The sequence below is a fragment of the Larus michahellis genome, chromosome 6 (assembly GCF_964199755.1).
Source record: "Larus michahellis chromosome 6, bLarMic1.1, whole genome shotgun sequence".
In the NCBI taxonomy this organism is placed as follows: domain Eukaryota; kingdom Metazoa; phylum Chordata; class Aves; order Charadriiformes; family Laridae; genus Larus; species Larus michahellis.
The window spans coordinates 56,883,638-56,901,939 of NC_133901.1; the positions used below are offsets into that span (position 1 = coordinate 56,883,638).

Consider the following 18,302-nt stretch of genomic DNA (forward strand, 5'->3'; position numbering starts at 1 on the left):
GAGTCAGTGCTGATGAAAAATGCACTAGAACTTAACTGCATTTCAGAGCTGCTGGTGTCAAGGGGACAAGTAATGTCTGTGTCTGTCAGAATGTAAATTAAGTCGCTTCATATGATTCACACTCAAGATCCAGAAAAGAACATGGCCAAGAAAATGACATGACATATTTGGCAAACTTGACGTTTAATAGAGAATTTGTTATCTTGGTCAAATTTTGATCCCCCATTACACTGCTATTATGCTGCAATAAATTATAGGCAACTTGTTATAACTGATAGGGGAAATTTTCTATACCCTGAGAGTAACAAAGATCATTTTCTAAAGACCCTTTCAACATCAGGAATATTAGAAACCATTAGTTCTTCTTATTCTAGGGTTTTTCTCCGGTCAAAGATATAATCATTCTTTTAAAAAATAAATATAAGAAGTCTTTACTCCTTGTTACTGGAGTGTTTTTAGTACCTCCATTATGGTGCAAAAACATCATGTGCCAATTTTCAATGACATCATGAATATTTGCTGTGTGCAACTCAAATTCAGGAAATAGCCTGCTTTATTGGTAACTTAGTTAAAATTGCCACATCATCAATTTGTGATGGAGGTCACAACACTTCCAGCCAGGCTCTCTTGGGACCTGCAGTTCAGCAAATGTAGCAGTACTTAGCGGTAGATCCATATGTGCCCAGGAGCTGGTTTCCAGCTTGTCAGAATTCAGATCAAGCATCTAAATGTTCATCGTGAGACAAGCAGGGTTAACATTGTGAGCAAAGCACCATGACCCCTGTGGTATCATGCAAGTCCGTAAAATCTCCTCACTTTGAGGCAAGAGGCTCATCACAGGATTTATCTACACAAACTGAAGGAATTTAGCATGGTTTCTCCTTTCTTCAGTGAAAGAATTTAACATAATAAAATATCACAAAGATACTTTGCTACTGTTCAGCCGGATACTACTGATTAATGTTTGGGTAGCTGAGAGAAATAACGAGCCAGGCAATGACTGTGAAGAGCTGCTGCCAAATTCACAGGAGAGGGGGAGGATGAAATGGAGCACTATCGCGTCTTGCACATGCATGTGATCAGGGTGTAGGCTGTTAGTCATTGCTACACTATAAACATAGCCCACAAGGAAGATCCTTATTGTTGCTGTTTCCAAGACATCACTCAGTACTCCATAAGTGTATGGATGATGTGCAGATACTTGCCCATATACAAACTCATACAGAAGAGCAGACACGCATACACGTATATATGCACGTACACATCCATTAGCAGACACTACAGTTCAACTGAACCGCTTAATTTCTCACCTACTATTTCTAGGTCTGCTCTGTGTGCAAGTTAAAGGACAGTTTCTAAAAAACATTTCAAAATATATGAAATATGCAAACAGCTTTCTCATTCTAAAGATGATTCTTTACTTATAAAATTATTTCTAGTTAAAAACAATAAGAGAGTGGAATTGAAGCCAGTTGTATTGACTGCAGGTGCTCTGAGTGTGCTGCTGAAAACTGATATAATTTGCCCGAGTTATGATCTCCCCAAAATTCTCTATGTTCATTTTTAATAGCCATAGTACTAAGTCTAGTACTTTGAACACAAAGGGAAGGATGCACAAGCCATTTCTAAATTGCTACTACAGTTAGATACACAATTTTTCTACGGCACTGGATGAGATATTTTTCCTAGAAGCCCCCCAACTTTAGTAAGAACCTTTTAAAAATGCTTATCAAGATACATTACAAAATAAAAAAGTTGAAGTTCAACATTTTGCAGTTGATTCTGCAACCTCCTTTATGCACATTAGATGTTTTTTCATGACAGATATAGGATATTGAACTCTCTGTAAGCTGAAGTTTGCCAATATTAGTTACCTTGCAAGATGCTCATTGAATAAAAGAGGATGGAGGAAATTAGGAGACCTATTTCTATCTAACCCTGAGATAAAAGGTAACTTAATTATCTGTCTCCTTAACACCAGTCTCTGGCCCAGCTGTCTGCTTATTTATTTTTTATTTTAAATGTTTATAATGCAGCTGTGCTCAGTAGTTATCTTATTAAAAATAACAGTAGTCTAATTTTTTTATCTGTTTCTGGAAAGGAATGATTTTAACAGAATACCTTTCAGAAATGTTTTCTGCTTGGTCTGTACTCCTGTCTAATCTGTATGTGCACACAGCATCGCATGAAAAATGCATGCACGTACTGGGTGTAAAAACTAATACTACCTGTGCCTCAGTTTGGGCTGATGGGAAGTTTTATACATTGCACGTAAGAGCTGAATCTTGTATGCCCTTTTGTCTTTGCTGGCAAAATCTGACTTCAGATGAGTCAGAAGCCAAAACTCTGCCAGGTTTAACAAATGTCCACAGAGGATGAAGAGATGGAATTATTTATTTCTATTAAGAATACCAGAGAGTATATTTTACAGGAAGTAATTTCATTATCTGTTGAAGTGCTAGGGCTCAGCATTTCAATACACAAAATTCAATGATGCATTAATTGGATCCACCTCATTAGCATCCAGGCACATTTAGTGAAAAATACCAGAATTGTTACAGTTGGTTCGTCATCAAAGTGATAGGCCCCGAGAGCTTTAGCTCTATAATTAACAGATAATATATATATCATGTATAATATATATAATAAAATATATCATGTATAACATATATAATGTATCATATATGATTAATGTACAAAAAGAGGCAATATTCAAAATCATATTGCCATGAAGAACAAGTTTCAGTAAAATTACACTGCAAAAAGATTTCAAGTTTGATCACTGTATCTAGAAACAGAGAAAACTAATAGAGAACCACAATTTTACATAAAAGGATACATCTAGCCACAGCTCAAGGAAAACTAGGAGGAAAAGATCAAGTGGACCTCATTTGTTGTACTTCTGCAAATGAATATACAAATAGCAGGCAGAGAAACTGAAGCAACTGTTACAAGCAGACATCTTTTCCTACTAACAGGTCAGGCCTCCTTTTAGATATTTTGGTATTCATTTTTACTATTTCAGCTCCTTTTTAGAGTGGGTCAAGTTCCTTGAAAAAACGTGGTAAATTCCATGTCATATATTTATGTATTGATTTTTCACAGTAGTCCCCACTTACTGCCTCACAAAAGATATTCTTATGTCTCATGTAGCAAGTCTCATTATACAAGGAATACAAAAACACCGATACATGAACTGGAAACCCAGTCTATCATATACATCCATTACAAGAAAAGACCAAAGGAGAACAGCAATACAGTTCTTGCCAAATACATTCGCATGTTTGTGTTCAACAAAACCTGAACGCAGGTCAAACTGGGTCTATAGACAGGGATTAGTGACAAACTACCTCTCGTTTAAAAGTGTCTTGCAGGCCGTATTATATGCTTCCTAGCACTGATTGTCCTTACATATAAAAAAGCTTGACTCAATCTCCCTTTGAATAAACTGTATTGTTTAGCTATCTACTGGTGTCAAACGGAGACAAAAATTAACACTCCCTCACCCAAATTCAGATCCGGACAAAATGCGATGTTCTCTCTTACATACCTGAGGCACAATATGCATAAAGGCTGGCACCAGCTTACAGATACAAGAACACTGTCTAGTTAAAACATTTCTTATAAATGACTACACTGAAATATAAACATCTTAAATGGATTTTATGGAAATATTATGATATAGAATAATTCTGATTTTAATTTTATTAAACCCAGGAAATTTAAAATGCCCATAAAAGTGATCATTATCCTTCTAAAAGAACAACAATTACTAATTATGAGTTTGGCGTTTTCTTGCTTAAAGCGATTTTTAATTTTCCATATACTATGCCCATTTTCTACATGAAATGAAATTGATCCTTAGCGCTTTGAATCTAGCACTAACCATTATGAAATCATATTAGACATTTCAGTGCCTGTGTCTCTCGTGCCCTGAGTGAGAAAAATAACTTAGAATCATTTTACTTAGCTATTAAACAATTATACTCATGTTCTCTTACAGCTAAAAGGCGGTTTATCATTTCTATTACTAAACTTCAAATATCTACTATTTATTTTCACTGTGCAAGAACCTCAACATGACTGGTACAACAAAGATTCTAATTAGTGTAATCTTTTCTGTAACCTGATTCTGTATTGTTTTCCAACTCAAACAAGATTTGAATTTGAAGAACTATTCTGGGCCTATGTAACCCCTACAATTTTCTACCTTAATAGCCACACTGCAGCATTTGAAAATTGGCTATTATTCATTTTGCCACGAGCTCATAACTGAAAGAGTGAAATTCTCATCTGTGAAGAATGGTATAGTAAATCACGGATTAGCAAAGTCAGGCACTCTCAGTGAAAGCATGTCCTCTTGCTTACACCTAACAAAGCTAATGTTCAATATGGCTTTTCTTCTTTTCACTATACAAATTTTACGTGAACTTTAATCAATTTCATTTCTAGAAAGAAAATGTTTTAAAAAAGAAGAAATCTAATCATGCTAATAAACATTTCACTCAGCAGAGTCTCAGACAGCAAAACACACTTCCATCTACCTTTTAGCAAGTTGTGACAGCCTCACACAGCCATCTATAAATGCTACTTAATAAACATTTTGTGTTCAAAATAAAATAGGCTAAGTCTGTTTAAAAGAATACACTAATCCGGATTTTTCACAGCAAAGACATAAAAAGTAGAACTTGTATTTCCTGTCCTTCACTATAAAACCAAGGTCTTTGTCTAAACTGACATCCAGGTTTTCCCATGATTTGTGGTGAAAGAGAGGCACCTCCATAAGACAATTTATCCTGTCCTCACACAAATATCCAAGACAGATGGGAGGAATTGTTCTCTAGAAGTTCCTCTCCCTCTCAGTCTCCCTCCAAAATCTATACAGGGACACCAGAAAACTTTTGGCTAATACCTAAATTTTTGATAGCCAAAGTCAAAAACGATGAATCCATCTTCTCATGCCTTTGGTCAGAAATCCAGTTTGTGGTAATTTGTGGGTTGTGGTTTTTTATGCAGGCTGACTATTTTGGCATCTCATAGGCATCTGGTTAAAATTCTTACTGCATTACACCCGCCATGCTGTCAGAGACACGTTAGTCTGCTCCATCTAGAAAGCTGATAGGGAGTCCAGACTTTCAGTCGCTCCTGTAATAGCATTAGATCTGTGATGTGGAATGAGGAAGGTTGCTCTCAGGCTACTAGGCAATCAATACACGCGTGGGCAAGATTTACAGCAAAAGAGATAAGGGTAAAGGGAGAGTCATTATAGTGTAGTTTCTGATGATTAAATAATGCCTTAACCCAGAAGCAAGCCAGGTTTTTTCCTCCATAAGAAACCAACAGAAACATTTGAATCGTTCCTGTTCAGATAAAGGTATCCCAACTTAGCCAATATCAGTTCTGCATATTTCCACCTCCCGAGTAGAGCTAATTAATAGCATACAAAAAATATTCCGACTTTTATATACACCTAAGCGACTCAATTCTTTATGGATTCTGTTTATAGTCTGTAAAAAGTAAAGAGTACAGAAATAAAATATGGTTTAAAATTTATATGTTTTAAGAATACATTAAAACAAGAAAAAGTATAGCTAATATTCCATACCTGAGTAGTGGTTGCTTTGGATAAGAAGGCTGGTCACTGTTTGGGCATGGCTGAGGTTTTTTTGTGACTTGTTTATAAATATTCCTGGCAGTTACTCCAATCCATAGCATAGTAGAGAGTGTAGAATAATGTAGTACTATGCCAACCTAAAAAAAGAGGGACAGGGACAGTTAAACAAGTCAGTCAATGGATCAGTAAAAGAAGAGTTCTAGAAAAATCTTACTGCATACGTGTACAAGCAAACAGATTTTTTTAAACTCAATTTGTAAGTGCATAATTTTTTTCTTTCTCTCTGGTTATTTCTAATCAGGGAAAACATTTTTAAAAAGCAGATGGAATTTGTTATTTAATCTATCATAGATAATATCTGTGATACCAGATGGTATGTTATGAAACCAAGACTGTAAAGACATTTGTTTTCTAAGATCCTGATTAATGACAACTTTTTACACCTGGATGTAAAGTGATGTGAAGCTTCGTTTGTGTTGCAAGCTTTATTAGCTTATCATAACAATGCAATTTAAAAATTAATGAGAGGTCAGCATTTTTGCTTGCTATTATGCTACTATTTCCTTTCATTTTTCAGGAATATACCGCTGTAGTTCCCTCTCAGCTGCATGTAGCCAAGGCAGACTTCTTCTAATGGAATCACTGCTATTTGCCTAAAACCAAATTATTTTCAGACGTATTTTAAGGAACTTATAAACTTGTCCATACAATTTCTAAAATTAAATGACAGATCTTGGCATCCTTCCTTAAAAGGAAATAGAAACTCCCAATAGCGTTCTTCTCATTTTGTCTCCAAGAAACTGGTGCTGTTTATCATTGAAAGTAAAATAAAGTACAAACACCTCTAAAATACTAATATCTTTGTTATGTTAGTAATTGTTATTCATTACTATGGAAACAGTAATTGGAATTTTATCCAATCTCCAATGCTTTATTACATCAGCCAAGTCTCCATCTGATTATATAAAATGAGGTTACCTTTGAAGCCATAACCTGACATTTTGCAGTGACAAGTAAAATATTGCTATAATTGGAAAGCACATAAATGTTTAAGGAATATAGAGAATTGCTGAATAAAGCTAACACAAATCTATTATAATGATTTATTTGAACCAGTGTTCATTCTTGCTCAACTTAAAACAAAATAATTGATGGGTAAAGAAAAAAAAATTCCATGAATTTTGTTTCTATTTAGTAATATAGCACAAAACTTGAAGATAGCAGCAAATATCAACAGAAAACCCTTTGTAATTTTCTCTGGGACTTGTCTGACACATTAGACAAGGGAGTATAAAGCCTTCACAGCGGTTGTTGCTTGAGGTAAAAGAAGCAGAAATAAGAGAATGAGACAACTTTGTACCATCAACTGGCAGACATTGCCAGTTCAGTGGCTAGTGCTGTCTGGACTGAGTTCATATGCAGCTTGCAGCATTTCTGTAGGGATGCAGCAAATATGACTATGAGCTGGGGGGGAGAGTGGAAGAGTAAGGCAGGAGGGAGAAGAGGGGGAGGAGAAAAGGGGAGAAAAAGGAGGCGGGAGCCATGAGAAAGAACTGGAAGAATTCTAGAGATTTGGTTCACAATCTCTTTCTCATTTCAGCATAGTACTGCGACTATATATTCAGTATGCCAAAGAGTCCATAAGAATATGAACAGCAGGGATGAATTTCATGTGACAAGCCACCTACGTGTGAAATTTTAAGAAGATATATGGCCATGTATACAGAAATGATCAGCCACTTAAGTGAATGAGATTCCTAAAAATAGTATAATAAAAAAAATTTATTGACCTTTCAAGGAGGCATATGAACCGAAGTCATCATTGCTATGCCACACCTTAGTCATATTACTTTTCTTCACAGTATGCTTGTATTTCTACAACTTAGTGGACAAATGGGACAAACATAGACAAGAGACAGAAATGTTACCATCTTCTGTACTAATGCTTTAATAATATGCCTCTTTCTGTCTCTCAAAAAAATCCATTTGCATTTCTTGCTTAAAGGAAAAGAGGCTATATCCTGATGATACAGGACCTCCTCATGACTGACAGTTTTGAAGGACAATAGTGACAATCTGGAGATAAAACATATATGACAGAAGAGAAATGTGGAATTTGGAAGGGTGTGCTGAGCTGCTATACTAAATTCCAAAGGAAAGGGCACCCTTTTCTCTGTGTGGTGATGGTTTTGTTTCTCACTTCCCATCACAAAATATGCTTTACAGACTAGAATTTTTGCTCTTATTCATCCACTACTAACAATTAGTAAAGAAATGCTTGTCACACCTCACCTTGAAAATTCAGTGTTTCAAAGTGGTGGGCTTTGCTCTCTGCCTCTCCCTTCCCCCCCCCCAAATCTCCACACTGACATCAGTCATGCCACAGAGATACATTTTCCTCACTGGAGCATTTAGGGGCTGTGGCTGCATGCTCTTTTAGCCCCTTCAGCAGGACCACCTCTTTCTAGCTCTCTTAAGCTAGGAAGACATCTGAGCCCTATGCCAGAAATAACACAAGATACCAGCTCACGACATGGAAGGGGAAGATAAGGCTCAACAGAAAGGGGAACAAGACAAAGATAGTTTTGTTCAGTAAACTCTCCCTTAACTCTGTTAGTAAATTTAAACCTTAGATTTATGCACTAAAGGTCCAAGGTACAAATTTACTGCTGTATATCTTGTTACTAGATTTGTGCCTCTGTAAAGCTTAAGAGGCCAATAAATAGATACAAATTAAATACCAAGGTGTTCACTGAAGACTATTTTCACTGTAAGTGGAATTTCTGTATTTCACACAAAACTGTGTGGGAAGGGTCAAGTTTTCCACACAGAACAAAGGATTATGATTGAATATATTAAAGCAATGACCCTTATTCATAAGAAGGTTTTCCACTGACAGGCCAAATGGGACAGAAAGAACTTGTCAGGACATATGCACTGAAGCCAGCATTGCCCCTAAAGCTATTTAATAACTGCAGTTATATAGTGAAAATTGTCTTGTTTCCTTGGACTAATTTTTTCCGTCTCCTGTGCTCTTAGAACTCTTATCTTTGGGAATAAGCACTAGCCTACTGAATAGAAGATTACGCTTCTCTACAGTAGGAAGATGCTGCCTGTACAGGCTCCTTCAAAAAATTTCAGTACCTTGGAGGTAAATTAAGTTCCACACCATGGAGTTACCATGGAAATGACCAGAACACACATTGATGCAAAGCATTTTGGCAGAAGAAGCTCTCTTGATCAGCTTTAAATTGCACACAAATTTCTTAATTTTCCGCTAATTTTTTATTTAATTTCTTTTTTTTAAATTGTAATCATGTAAGTTTCCAGACACCTAAAGTCTTGCTTGTGCATTCTTGTCTCTGCAGAGCTGAACAACGCAGCACCTTTCTCACAAAAGACCACTCAAGAGCTCTTAAATAGCATTCTTCTCTTGAGAAACCTTAACTGGCAAACTTGATCACAGTTCATTAATTTTACACCCATTCTTTAAAAAAATAATCTAGCTAGAGCAGAAAGAACTGCTGTTTTCCTCCTCTTTCTATAATATTTTTGTTTCCACAGCTCCTGCCTGAGATGTGGCACATAGCTAGGACCTCCTTAGTTTAACAGGATTCAAATCCAAATTTCAGACTTCCAAGGGTTGCATTCTAACTTCCGGGCTACTGGCTAGTATGGAACAAGCTTCACCTTTCTTCCTGAAGATTTACTGTCCTACAGAAAGGAATTCACAAGCAGCTTCACATATGACAGTCATCAGATGGAGGAGAAAGATCTGAGCCTTGCCAAATTTTACATGGAAGCTTTTATTTGATAAACCATATAGGAGGTTCTTGGAGATGCGATGGAAGTGATCGTGCCATTCAGTCACTGACCACTAGGATAAAAAAATCACGATAACACTCCCTAACTTTTCTGTGTCCTGAATCTTGTGCCCCTAAGCCTATTCTTCATGCTTCAACATGTTGAACTGACGATTTCATCCCCTAGCATCCATAGCCTCATGGCTATCATGCTCTCCTGCAAAGTAGGGGCCACGAGACTGAAATCTTTCAGACTGAGGGTAGAGAATCAGTGCCCCCCACACATGGGGAGTGATCCAGCTACAGTTTTGTCTCCTTCCAACTCATTGCTTACATGAAAAGAATAAGCCTCCTTCTACCCTTTGAAGGAAAGTAATCCGAGACCGTAATTCTGGGAAGAGACTGACTACATCAGCACTGGCTGGCTGAAGCACCTTTCTGGCTAGCATATGGGCTCTAATTAATCCCATTCTGCCGTTCCTAACACAACCTGGGCCTCGTATGAGAGATTTTGCCATAAACTCAAGACTCTGGATTCTACATAAACAGACAGCGTTAGTGACACCCAGAATCAGATTTGTGGGTAATGTAAGCAGTAGACATAACCTCATTCACGCAGGAAATCTGTGAAGAAGCAATCAGCTCTTCCAGACCAGCACTCTAACATCAGTATTCTTTAAAGAATCATAAAGACTGCATAGCACATACATAAGTGAGACTATCTATACAAAATCCTCTCTGAAATAGGTATGCAGGTTTAAAAGGGAGTTTTAGATTTTTAGATTTCAGATAAAAATAAATATCCTACTATCTCTGAAAACACATTTTTTCGTGTAATTACTTGGCCTTCAAGGGGATATGAAGGTTCTTCCTGCTATCTATCACAGAAAATGGGTCCATTTCCATAGCATTAATTCCTGCCACTTAAAATTAGCCTGGGACACCTCATTTAGAGGGGGAAGGTGATACAACTGAAGTTATTTTAAAACAACCCTTTTTGGTTAATTATGATGGACAAAAATTAACTCAGTCTATTATTTCACTTGGGTAAGGCTGTTGCAGCGAAATTTGTATGAAAGTTTTAGGGATAATTACAGTAAGAAAGGTGGAGGTTCACTGGCTTTTACACCACATTTCGGTTATTAGGACAGAAAATGCTTGCACTTGGAATCTTCCCCTACACACTCGGGAAACAAAAAGCGCAAATTGCATTGCTGTAGGGTGAAGCTGTGTTTTGAATTGTAACAAATGGAAAGATACCTGTGCTATAGCAATACTGATGGTGTTACACATGGACTATAACTAATATTTTAGTGCTGCTTGAAGCAGTAATATTTTCACAAATATATTTTTAAACCCTAAGTCATCTTTTTTCCAGAACTCAAAAAAAAGGAAAAAAAAAAAAGGAGAAAGAGGCAAAACTTAGACTTGAGGGACACACAAGCCCATAACAGCTATATAAATATAACTTTCATTAGGCTGAGTGATTTAAAGAATTGCTATATTCCATACACAGAAGAAAAGGAGTGCTGTGCACCCCGCCACCACTTAACGCAAGCTATGGGAAATGTGCAAATAGAGGAACTTCTTGGGAAAACACTAGTAAGTGTGACCTCCTTACCACCTAGCTTTGGCTCCCTGAATATTAATTCACAGAGTAATCCTCTCAGGGCTGTCTCAGGGAAGAGAGGCACTGGGACTCAAAGATGCTTGAAAAATGTTGCTGTCAGAAGGCAAGAAAGGGTTTGTGGTGGGGTACAATGTTCTGAGAGTGAACACTTGCTCAGTCTGTATTACCCGCTATAGGAATTTTGTCTTTGTTTGAACTGTTGCATCCATTATCCCTACTTAATTACATCAGACAATTTCCACCAGGAACCAAAGGACTGTGTGTGTCTTGTGTGTTCTGTATCTTTCATATATTTTAACTGCGGATGATATTGTCTGTTGCTAGAGCATGGTGTCAGGTAGATAAAGAACTCTATGAAACTGATTACAAGGCATATGTGAATAGATCCATTCAGTTTCTCTAAGTATGCATGTTTCGTAGCAGCTCAGGATCTGGCCCTATACCAAAGCAAGAAGCAGCTGTCACTGATAATGCATTTTATGAAGATACCCCTGTAGTTTATGTATTACTCATAACAGATTATTAATAACTCATTTATCTCAATCAATTCTTCATTATTGCTGTTAATACTGCATTGTTACCATGCAATCTGCAAAGTAAATAACCAGACAATGATTGTAACAACAGATGGTCATTTGTGATCATGTAATTACACGGCCATGGCTGCCCTAGAAACTAATCTGCTACCCTCACTTGCAAATGGCAGAAAAAGACAATGGTAAATGATATTTCAATTTGCTAGAACTCACAGATTAATTATGACAAAATACACTAGCTATTGTGAGATATTTATCTCAGAATAACCAAGTAGACAACTGTCATTTAAATGAATACCATGTGATGTACATAGGTAGACTTTGCACGTAGAACTTTACAGGTGCTTAGAGGTCTACATGTGCATTTGTTGATGGTCATGCACAAATATACACAAAAGGCTTCCAAAGCATCTCACCGAAAATTAGAGTGATAACTCTTACACTAGTTATGCAAGTTTTGCAGTGACTCTGCTGTTGGATGGTGACTCTTGCTGTTTACACCCATTCAAGCCAATCATAAGAACCAGATTAGTGACAAGAAAAATATCTGGGAGAATGTAGGCTTAATAAAGTGCTTTACTACTGGTAAATACTAACAACATTTATGAGATCTGGAGCACTTCTACAAAACCTGAGGGGAAGAAATATTTAAGACAAATTGCAACAAGCCCTCATCAGATGTTATGGAAGATGACTGAAATGACTCTCTTTACAGACTGTACAGACTCAGCCTCTATATTCAGAGCAGCTGAAGCCATGCCCTCTCTGCATCTCACAGCACTGTATCCCTGGAAAGGATGGAGCAAGAGAGTAGTCCAGCAGTGCAAACAGGGGTCCATAAATTGCAAGAATACTGGTCTGCCTAGTCTACGTAGCTTGAGTTGTAATTAAAGACATAATCATACTATAAACATTAAGCTGACCAAGTATATATTAGGGATCATCCACTGAAGCCAGGGCCACCCTCAGGCAAATGGTATATATATTACAAAAGAGCAGTAGTAACTTTAGTTGCACACATTCATTCCAAAAATCAGAAAGGATATTAGAAATATTTGGGAAACATCATTTTCAACTATAGTGCAGAACAGACAAATACTATGATTTTCAAGGGCTTTTTTTTAAAATAAGGAAATATGAGCTGCAGGGAAGTTAATGCACCTTTCACAGGAACTCAGGTGACAACCAAATATCAAACACTCCCAGGTCTGGCCTGTAAAAGACATGCTTACAACGATGACTTATTCCGAAGAATTTAAGATCCAGCAACAAAATATGAAAAGAAAGAGAACTATCAATACTATGTCAAAAGATAGATTTTTAGGTTTTCATTCTATTATTAAGAATTACTATGGTATATACTTACAGCTTGACATATAATTGGGTATTTAATGCGATTGATTCCACCAGCAAAAACAGCAAATGTAAGAGCAGTATGGAAACAAAAGTTGAGAAGCATGTGCCATCCTTTTCTACTTATTCGGATTGTGCTGTTGAAAAAATCACATTTTAAAATTAAAAACCAACAGATCTATTATGAAAATTACACTTTTGAAAAAATGTTTAATGTGATTGAATTAAAGCCTCTTATTCTTGAATTCCTACATAGCAATATTCCTATAGGACACAGTCTGATTTATACAGCATTGAAATAAATGGTAAAAAGGTAAAATAAATGGTAAAAATTGTAAAGAGTCTACTGACTTAAAGTTTCCTCCATCAAATCAAGCATTGAAAGTAGAGTAATACATGAAAAAAGCTTATTGCATAGCTTCAGATATGCATAACGTTAACAAGACATCTCTAAAGGATTAAATGGAAGCTGAAGATCAGAAGTCATTGCATTAAGTTCACTTAATTAATATTTAGCAGCTTCTACGGTACAATACATTCCTACTCTTTTAAATTGCTAATGGTCTTTAACAGAAGTATGTCGTTAAAATAGCGTTTATATAAATCTTTCATATAAAGGAAAACACAAGTTTTCTAAACCCAAGAAGATTTGCAAGTCAAAGAAAGTTTCTTTTACCCAGTGATAGTTACCAAGCCTTTCAACCAAACTTGCTCCTAGAAGCCAGTACCACCAGTATAGCTGCCCAAAGTGCTGCTCTTTGACTGGAATTTGCCAGACATAATTTGACAGTGCATGTGGTTTTATATTGAATTGTCAAATTAGAAATCTTAGGAACGGTATGTAGCATTATACATATGTCTCAGGAAAGATACAGCTTGGGAACAGTCTCAGAAAGGTTAACATAACTTTTTTTTTTATTTCTCTGGTGTAAATCACATTGCTGATATTACTATCCAACAGTAATTCAGATCATTTAAATTTATCTTTTCAGTGAGGGTTAGAAAAATTGAAGTACCTCAGCATAATTCTGGCCATTTAATAGAAGTTCTTAAAATGGAATTCTTACCTGTGATGGACAATGTAGGTGATAATGGAAGCAAACAGGCACAACAACATAACTGCAGTACATGCATATACCACAGGGTGCAGAAACTCCCCTGGGTACTGGGGGAAAGACAGCACTGTCTTAAAATCCTATGGAGAAAGCAAAATGATTTAACATTGTTAGGCATGTGTGAAACTCTGAGACTTCATTTCAGTATGTCCTGTCATTTCTAGCTGTTCCTTCTCAAGCTCAGGAAAATAAGACAATGAACTTTTTATGTAGATATAGTTCATTAATGTACAATAACATCAGACTGCTCTTTCCTCATCTGCATACACTTTGCAAGACAGAAATTAACCTTTTTCATACAAGCAGACATATCCTAATTAAAAAAAAAGTCTGAAAAAATACACAGAATATTACATCTTCCAGGCATTAGCAATATCTGTTCCTTCTGATAACATGAACTTTATGTGTGTATTTTACTAAGATATTAAGTAAAAAATAACAAATTGCCATAAAGGTCTCTAAATTGCAAATACATGGCTGCAGAAGAACCACTCAAAGAAACAAAAGCCATGAGAATATACCCAAAATATTGACTGACTCGCTCCTATATTCAAATATAATTCCGAGTTGATACACCTCTGACCCAATGACCTTCATGCATAGTTGGAAACACCCTGCTACCTGTATCAATTCAAAAGTGGCTTCACAGCTATACTAACAGCAGAGTAAGGATCCATGCATTCCTTTTGGACCTGCTAGTGCCTACTGACACAATTCTGCATGAAAAACATAATGAAAAACTATTAATATCTTTGTAAAATGAACCATATCAAATTTCCATTCTGAATTACTGGATCTCACAAGTAAGAAATAATAGGAGAACTAAATCTGCAGGTGTGGTGAATGGAAAGGAGAACGACCCCATTACAGAAAACAGTGTCTTCAGACTATCTGAATTAATCCAAACGTTAGAGCTTCACTGTAATATGTTAAGCCACATCTGCTTGTCGCACTACATTTCTGCAAACAAGAACTATAAATTAGACACAGAAACTATCATCTGAGTGCAAACAAAGTGTCTTCTTACATGCCAGTTTCCATGTGCAGTGGCACTAATTGTGTGCACAAAAATGAATATGCATCCCGGCACAGAAAAAGCTTAAATCTGAAAAAGTAGTGAATATGAAAATACAGCAAACTCTAACACTGAAAGTACTGGAATACATTTGAAAGACTTTCTTCTTATTTGTCAGTTTTAGGTTCCCCTGGAAGAAGATTCAATACATTATTTTCCTGAGGTGAAATCTCCCCTTTGGAGACCAGGACTGTAATGCTAATACATTTTTTTAAATTGCATTTGCATGCAGAGAGCTGATTTCCAGCACCAGATTTATGTATATGAACTTGTCCGTGTACAAACAGCTAATGTTCATGAGTATATGCAATTATTAAATCAGGGAGAAAGGTACTGTTCCATTTACCTTCCAGAAAGGTCCTTATAAGTAACAGATGCCCTAGTAGTCATTATTTTTATTCATACTAGCTTTAAAGTTCCTAAGATTGATTGTACCAGTTTCTCCAGATGCATATAAATGTCAGTTCTAAAACAGAGCAGCTTACAACATATATAAAAAAGACCATCAAAACGAACAAATAACATATGAACAAGATGCCAAATGTATGTCATCGCATCCCATTTCTCTTCAAGTACTTCCTCAGCTCGCATGGGTACCTCAGCTAAATTTGCTCAGTCACCGCTTGTCCCGCACACAAGTCCTTTCAGTCCTGCCCAGTTCACCAAGACTCAAGGTCAGAGGTGGAGTCACTTGCCACAGAGGTGTTCTCATGCTCTCGCCTAACGTATCTTGCTACTCTTCCCTCAACTGCAGGTGGAATAGAAGAGGAAAAGAACTCTATCTTTTGAGCTGGCAGCTTTTTAGTGTGATGGACCCACGCTCTTGAGTTCTTTTCTTGATTTTCTTCTTTTTTTGTTAGTGTTCATGAATATATATTCAGGATATACTGAATTCACAAATTTCAAATAATTCTTTAAAAGGCTATTATCTCAGAACTGCCACTGAATCTCCACTCAAACACCCTTTTTTTGGCCATCTTTTCTCCCATGTTTTTATTTGTGTCATCTCTCCATTAATTCTTTTACAGATTGAATTTCCTGAGGTGGATTATTATTTACCAGGAACGTTCGGTACAATTTTGGCTCATAGTACTAGAGTAGTAAGGTAAATACTGAACAAGTTAAATAGAAATACGCTGCTGAAAATGATAAAATATTTATTTCTAGCTCTTACTGATATAATCAGATTCTGGTATACCAATAGTACACTTTCTCATAATTTTATGCTTGCTTCAGTTCTGTGCATTGAGAAAACTGTTACCGTAACTAATACGTAGTAACAGTGCAGTTATTTAAAGAAATAAATATCTTGGGTATTTCTGGAAAATACTCTGAAAAGATAACGAAGTTGTGAAAAAGGAAACACAGTGAAGGTACACATTTACGTAGCAACGAAAACAATTTTACTTGAGGTGGCATCATTCAGTGTACTAGAGAACAAGCTTTTAATAGTGTAAATGCAAGGATGAACTGATACTATGTTTGAACATCAGTATGAAAGCAAATGCCGTATGTCCTACAGGAATACAGCCATTTTGCCTGCAGGAGAATCAAGAACAATCAGCATCTTAAAGCTAATTCAATTTTAAAATATTAATTTTTTGTTATTATCTCTTTTCTAATCTCGTACACTAAATAAGTGGTAAAACTTTTGAGTATCATAATGCATTATTGCCAGTGTAGAATACCCTTTTTAAGAGTTTTGTATATTGAAAACTGATTTCATTATAGGTATATAATAAATTTATCTTGTCTGCTTTTTGATGACAATTAAACCTTATTGATCTGTCAACCTCCCCTGAGTAATCCTCTATGTAAGACAGCATGCAGAAAACAAAGTTATTTTTTTCATGCTGTATGCAAGGCAGCATAATTGTATGTTACATTTTAAAAAGGTAGATCTGATTTTATTTCCTAGAGGGGATTCAAATGATGATGATATTGAAAAATGGCAGGAATGTCTACGGGAAAATTAATACACACAGGACTTTGACCATTACAAACTGCTGCCTACAAGTACAAGGCCAGTAAAATGTTGTCTAATGAGAAATTGTCATTCATTCACCCTTGTAAGGTGTGAAACCAGCCTCTTTCAGCTGTAAATGCCACCATAGTATATAAGACACAATAGAAATTAGTGATGGAAACTAGTAACAGAAAAGACTTTTGGATCAGCCATTCCATCCAACAATCAGAATTATAAAAACGTCAGAGTGCAAATGGGACTGTTTCGGTTTTATTGATACTTCATTCCAAAAATCGACTGAAACAGCCACATCTATACTGATCAGTTAAAACTCAATATGAAAGTATAAAGAGGTATAGACAAATTACATACCAAAGGCAGCCCTGAGACATCTAATATCAGGTGTTGAGAAAGCTGAAGAGAAGATACAGTGAACTAATACTAAAAATCTGGAACTTTCACAAAATCACAGCTGCTAAAAACAATCTAGTTTGTGTTGTAAATTTTTGTAATCCATCTACTTATATTGGAAAATTAAACATTTATTTTTAATAAATTGCTTGTAATCATATGGCTTTAGAAAATATAGTCTAAATGGTTTCTGTGTTTAAAGCAGGACACGTGAAACTGTGTTCCCCAAGGAACTGGTATCCAAGCACCACAGAGACTTAGAAAACAAGTGCATTTGAACAATCAGTTATGGTAAGATTTAGATTCCTGTTTGGATTTAGATTCCTCCTACTTCAACAAAACAGAACTTAAAAATTAGGTGCCAAATATTGGGATGCTTAGGAGCACCAGAATATGGAAATTATCCATAGAGTTGGGTCTCTATGGAGAGCTGAAAACACTGCAATGCACACTGAGGGGAGCAGTTGATGTGCTGGAGGGCAGGGCTGCCATTTGGCAAGGTCTCAAAAGGCTCAATGGGCCTACAGGAACCTCATGAAGTTCAATGAGGAGAAATAAAAAGTGTCCTGTCCCTGGGACAGAGTAACCCCAACAGCAGTACACAGGCTGAGGGACAACTGGAAAGAAGCTTTGCAGAAAAGGATCAGGGGGTCCTGGTGGACAATAAACTGAAAGCAAGCCATCGGTCAGCCCTTGTGACACATAAGGTGAACTGCATATTGAACCATATTAGCAAGAGTGCAGGCAGCAGGCTGAGAGAAGTGATTATTCCCTTCTATTCACCACTGGTGAGACCAAA

General features: G+C 36.4%; 1 protein-coding gene across 4 annotated transcripts in view; it reads right to left on the reverse strand.

The window, feature by feature from the left end:
- ADGRA1 (adhesion G protein-coupled receptor A1) overlaps positions 1 to 18,302 on the reverse strand; it is a 278,773-nt gene that overhangs the window by 27,784 nt on the left and 232,687 nt on the right. For all 4 annotated transcript variants that reach the window (XM_074591674.1, XM_074591678.1, XM_074591679.1 and 1 more), the window contains 3 exons: positions 14,004 to 14,131; positions 12,950 to 13,073; positions 5,606 to 5,751 (listed from right to left, as the gene is read on the reverse strand). In XM_074591674.1, coding sequence (XP_074447775.1) covers positions 5,606 to 5,751; positions 12,950 to 13,073; positions 14,004 to 14,131 — 398 coding nt within the window. The remainder of the gene's footprint in view (positions 1 to 5,605; positions 5,752 to 12,949; positions 13,074 to 14,003; positions 14,132 to 18,302) is intronic.